Raw genomic sequence first — 6,000 nt, 5'->3', positions numbered from 1 at the left:
TTACCAGTACGCGGGCCTCTCACTGATGTGGCCTCTTCCGTTGTGGAGCACAGGCTCTGGACGTGCAGGCTCAGCGGCCACGGCTCACGGGCCCAGCCGCTCCGCGGCACGTGGGATCTTCCCAGACCGGGGCACAAACCCGTGTCCCCTGCATCGGCAGGCGGACTCCCAACCACTGCGCCACCAGGGAAGCCCAAGAGATGCAACTTCTTATATCATAAATTAGCGTCATGTTTATACTAATCACGGCTGTGTAAGTTCTAAACAAGTGCCTGCGATACTAAACTGATCTTCCTTTGGGTCTACAGAGGAAAGAAAACCTTTAAATCCCAGCATCTTCACAAGCAATGTGCAGCTTACTCTGAGTAGCTATTATTTCCTCAAAACCAGCCACCTGTACTGTGCATCTACTACCAGCTTTGCATTCATGCTTCTGCAGCTAACCTGCAGCTGATGCAGTTCTCGGACATTGGCTTCACACTGCAACTGAAGATCCCGCATTTGATTTTCATGTTTTTGATGCTGAGCCATTCTCTCATTTTTCTGCCTCTTTTCTTCTTGAGAGGCAAACTATAAATAAGAAAAACAAAAGATAAATATGGTTAACAAGTAATGTAATTTCTGCATCTTCCAAAGGTGTAATTAAGGAATGTAACAAAGCTTAAAGTACAATAAACTAAAGCTGCAAGTAATGATATGCTGGGACTCAAAGCTGGAGTCGACGTCATGGCTTTGGTGGAGTGTAGGGAGGTGGAGAGAGACTTCTGATCAAAACCTTTTTCCTCCGACCTGCTTAGTGACCTCAGTTAATTTGCGTGTGGGATCTGTGACTGCAGAAGTAGAGTGAGACCACACGTTTGACTGAAAAGGTGGCCAAGTCATCTTATTCCCAGGGCTGGTCTTAGGACCAGCCTAGCCCTGGATCTGGTGTGGGGCGTGGAAGAGAGCAGCTCTCCGTGGCCAGCACCTGGGGCAGGCTGAGTTGGTATATGCCATATGTGTACAGAGCCATGGTGAACATCGGCGAGCCCAAGGTAGCTCCAAATGTTTACAGCACAATTATGTGGTACTTCTAAAGGCCATTCAAAACTTTTAAACTTAAAGAGAGTAATTTTCTTATTTACTTGTTTAATTTTTTCACGATCCTGATCTGGCGTTGCTGTTGGGTTAATTCTCAAACTCTTCTTAAACATGGCCATGCGAGTCTTGGCTTCACTGCGCTGAATCTTAGGCAGTCTTGCTCTTTCTTGAGCCTGTCTGTTTTTCAACTCCTCAATAAGTCGTTGATTGTAACTCTGCATTTGTTCTGTTTCCTAAGAAAGTTTCAGAGTCCAGTGATGTAGATATAATACTCAGTACCCACATGTGTGCTCAAACATGTCATTTTGCTGTTGCTTCCCCAATTACTCTCTCCCTTGTTGCATACCAACCAGCAAAATACTAGGCAAAAAATAATTTATAAGAAAAATAAGCTATTAGTAATAAGAGATTTATATTGACTCTCGTATACTAAGTATAGGGAGTCCACATTTTTAAGATACCTGAACCATAAATGGAGCCAAAATAGCTAACTCTGAGAGACAAGATGAAGATTATAATGTATAAGGGGTCTTTAAGCATTGTAATTAGTTACCTTCCTTGGAATTTGTAGAAAAGAGTTTGCAATCGTGACCAACATACAACTAATTACTCCAAATTTCAAAGAAGTTTTAGGATAAAAGAAAGGAAACCTAAATTTTATTCTGTAAAAAAATATGTTTCAAAAATAAATAGCTCTGCACACTTTAAAATGAACAAAAAAGTGAACAAATTTTCCTTTCATTAACCTTCTCATGGCGCTTAAGTAGCTGATGTCTTTGCATAAAATACTGATCTTTAAGTTGCTGTTTGAGCAGCTGGTGTTTTTCTTGTAAGTGTCGTTCTTCAAGCTCCCAAATCGCAGCTTCTCTAGCTAGAAGAAGAAAGCAATTTCAAAATGTAACTTTGCTCTTTTTACTAATGTACTTTGGTCTGCATTTTAATATTTACATACAAGTGTTCTAATACACTAATTAATACACACGGACATTCTGAGCTATAAATGAAATATTACCAACATAAAGATAATATCCATTACCACTTTCCGTTCTGCTCTGATGTCCTGTAAACAGAGAATGCCCTACCCACAACACCAAAATTCCATTTAATCATCTTAGCGAGAAAGAAAAAAAATATAAGGTATTTGTTAGGGGAAATAAGTGCTTAAAATTCCATTCTATCATGTAGCCAATTTAAGTATACCAACGTTGTAAGGCATAATGAGTACATGAAATTATTCAGGTATATTTCTACCATCATCTGGACAAAAAAGATGTGTTAAGGATTATATGTTTATGTTCACTTCTATTGCAGTATTTCTTAATTTTATAACGTATTTTCCTCTTATTTAAGTTGCTTCATCTTTCCCTCTACCACTCTAGCAAAAGAAAACATTCAAATAATTTCCAAGCTATATCTCTGCAATGTTTTGAGATATATATATACATATGCTGCATAATTTCATATACCTCTCATGAGCTGCTGTTTGTTATTCAGGCACTCTCTTTCAATATTGGCTAACTCTGCCTTCTGCTGTTGGATGATCTTTTTCAGAGAGCCGTCTAATTCTTGTTGTTGCTTCTGAACAAACTCTTGTTCCTATTAGACATAGTTAACCATCAGTTAATAAGTATCTACTGAGCAAAACATCCATTTATCTATACCTCTGTATACATTAGTGATTAACAAGATTTCTGAACCAAGTTTCTAAAGTCAACTAGATTTAAAAATCACCAAAATTATATAGTATAGACATAACATAAATGTATTAGTCACCCAATTCAAGCCCAGAAAGAAAGTACTAGAATACATAATATTCTAAACTCACTGTTAAGAATAACACATACAAAAGAAGTCCATAACCCACTCATAATTAAAATGCCCTACATCTTTGGGAAACTGACTATTCATTTCTAAAACTGACTATTTCTAAAACTGACTATTCATTTCACTAGAGTGTGGACAAAACAAGAATAAACAAGAAATGTCTTTCAGGAAGAGAGGCAATAAAGAGCAAACAAGAAAAACATATCGGGATTTTAAACTCTCTATTTTTCTAATAATAAAGAGTTAGGAAGCCATACCATGGCTACACTAACAGAGAAAGACAGATTCTGTATCTTCAGCCTGTGCCTAAAAAGAACAATACTTTAAGGATTTAACGAGAAGTAATGCATTGCTAGAGAAATGTGAACTAGAAATACGAAAATGAGTTAACACTTTATGACTCTACAAACAAAATTCCTTATAATCAGAGAATTCTACCAACATGTAAGGGATTAACTCATTCATTCAACAGTATTTACTGAGTACATACTATTTTTGCCCGAATGCCAAACTTATACTTTCAAAAAAAATCCTTCAATTACTGTGTAAGGAAAGGAAAGGTTGAAGTGACTTATGGTCATTATGCTGGATTATACATTCGCAGAAGGAAAGGAAGCATACTCAAATTGAAGAAATGCCAATTTTGCCAGTAAACGTTTGGCTCTCCATCCCTCTCTTGGCTGTTACAGCAGTTTGTGATCAGCTCAAGGGTATTCTGATCAATTTGAGTATAGATTTAGAAATTTGGGGTTGAGCAGCACTTCACCTATAATCCCTCCTCTTGCACATCTAAGAGATATAAAACCTCAAGATCCATTTTGAAACTATTTTTTAGGCCTTGGACAGAGTCTGACAGGATCTGGATCACTACCAGCCTGGTCTTCAGTGCACAAAGAGTTGAGTCAGCAGTGCCCCTCAAGACACTTGTCTTACTACTGTTTCTCTGGAGGTGAGAATCAGGTCTTACCATCCATGACATCCTGTTAGTTTGTTGTCACAAATGCTGCTGTCTCATCTACATCATGATGTGTATTTTAGCATAAATACAAATATACAGTTGCTACTGTATAAGACTAATAAACTGTCTCTATAAAATACAATTGCCAGTTACAAGTGGAATAACATGTACCTTTGTATTTATTGAGCTATGGTCTTATGTACTGGGGACAGGAAATGTACTCATGTGTCGTTAAAAAAAAACATCACGCACGTTGTCAGTTCCGTAGATATAATAAACGCTGAGCAAATTTATACAAAAAAAAATTACAATTGCCAACTTGACTACAGTCACCTACATCACTTTATCACAGCAAAGAAAAAAATAAAAGAAAAACTCAATGAATATTTAAATTCAACTATCTAGAATAAGGCTTTTGAGTTTTATTTAAAGAGATGCAAAAATCTCCATCCTATCTTATAAGCAGTTATAACAAAGTAAGTTGTCAAGCTTCTCTTTTCCTACAGTAAATATCATTTGTAATAAAAATTAAATTGATTCTCTAATTTCACTGTAAAATTTCTATATGCAAACTTGTTTAATAAACAATGTAACCTGCAGATATATCAAAAGTTTTCTTTTGTTCAACATTTTTACCACTAGTTTGCATAAAGAACTTTTAAAAAATATCTGTGTGGACAGAAATAATGGGTCCAAATTACCATAAATAAAAATATTACATTTATATTTATCAAAAAAATCAAGTGTAAAAGATGGGGCAAATAAATATTTATATGAAACTAAAAAAGGTAAATACAGTGGACCCTTGAACAACACAGGTTTGAACTGTGTGGGTCCACTTAAACGTGGAGTTTTTCACTAAGTATGTACTGCAGTACTACACATTCTATGGTTGGATGAATGTCCAGATGTGGAACCACAGATGTGGAGGGCCAACTGTAAAACTATATGTGAATTTTCAATTGCGCGGAAGGTCAGCACCCTGATACCTGAGGTGTTCAAGGGTCAACTGTATAAGCCAGTGCCACTAAAAATGTGAACGTGATTTCTTGTCAATGCAGTTTTTGGTCATATTATTATATTTATGTCTAAATTAAGCAAGATAAGAGTTCAGGTCAAAGAAAACCTTTATTAAGCACTTAGTAAATGCTGGGGACTGTACTACTTACAGGGTTACTAAAATTAATAAAAGACAGTACTGCCTTCAAGGAGTTTCCACTCTATTGGTCCCAAATTGGTTTTATCTGTCAGCCCATATAAAGAGTAGTGGGTCCCTTCCCTTAGTAACATACTTTGAAAAGTTCAAAAGTAAACCACAGAGAACTCAAAGCAAGGAATAAGGGTCCAGAGATCAAGACTCAAAACGAATGACAAGGAACTACAAAAGCATATGCCCTGAAGCGGCCAGTATATGAGGAGAAAGGAGCTAAGACTGTTATATAGAAGCGGGCAGAACTAGCACTGTGCTGCTCCAGAAGATAAAGAAAGATCAACAGATCAAGGCAGGCAACGTATGGAAGCATTTCCTAACCATCAGAGTTTGCAAAGACACCAGCTGCCTTACAGAGCTATGGACTTGAATAATCAAGCAGTGTGTGGATGATTACATAGTCAAGAATATTGCACATTTGATTTTTTTTTATATTAAGGCCAAAAACTACCAAAAAGGTCCCTTACACATTAATTAATATATTTTATTACCACAAAAGAAATGAAAATTTAATATCACTGAGCTTTCATTAAATTTCCTAACTTCAAAAGCCAAGTATAATACATGCACAGTGGAATCTGTAATTAGAAATTACTCTTAGGATCTAAAAGAAAAGTGATCTTACATTCCAAAAAGACTGCACAAATTACACTCATTTAAAAAAATAATAACAGATCAATTTGATCACTAAGAGTAACAATTTCAAAATGGACACAGAAATTGTAAAATGAGTGTTCTTTAAATGTACAAGTTTTAATTCTGATAAGGAATCTTATCCTATTAGTCAGATAACTGTGAACGTTAAAAATGCAGCTTTGGGTTCTAGAAAACTCTAAGAAAGGGTTATGATACGTGGCACTATTTGTACATCATCTGGTCATTTTAACTTAAAAGCTAAAAATGGTAATGATCAGAAAAGTGTTCGTAA

At 36.1% G+C, this 6,000-nt stretch overlaps 1 protein-coding gene across 2 annotated transcripts in view; it reads right to left on the bottom strand.

The window, feature by feature from the left end:
• SLK (STE20 like kinase) overlaps positions 1–6,000 on the bottom strand; it is a 56,392-nt gene that overhangs the window by 6,175 nt on the left and 44,217 nt on the right. For both annotated transcript variants that reach the window (XM_007470437.1, XM_007470438.1), the window contains 4 exons: positions 2,547–2,676; positions 1,827–1,951; positions 1,125–1,313; positions 445–570 (listed from right to left, as the gene is read on the bottom strand). In XM_007470437.1, coding sequence (XP_007470499.1) covers positions 445–570; positions 1,125–1,313; positions 1,827–1,951; positions 2,547–2,676 — 570 coding nt within the window. The remainder of the gene's footprint in view (positions 1–444; positions 571–1,124; positions 1,314–1,826; positions 1,952–2,546; positions 2,677–6,000) is intronic.

This window comes from Lipotes vexillifer, unplaced genomic scaffold (assembly GCF_000442215.2).
Source record: "Lipotes vexillifer unplaced genomic scaffold, Lipotes_vexillifer_v1.1 scaffold916, whole genome shotgun sequence".
NCBI lineage: Eukaryota > Metazoa > Chordata > Mammalia > Artiodactyla > Lipotidae > Lipotes > Lipotes vexillifer.
Note: the sequence above shows the minus strand (reverse complement) of the source record. Positions and strands in the feature narration are given on the sequence as shown.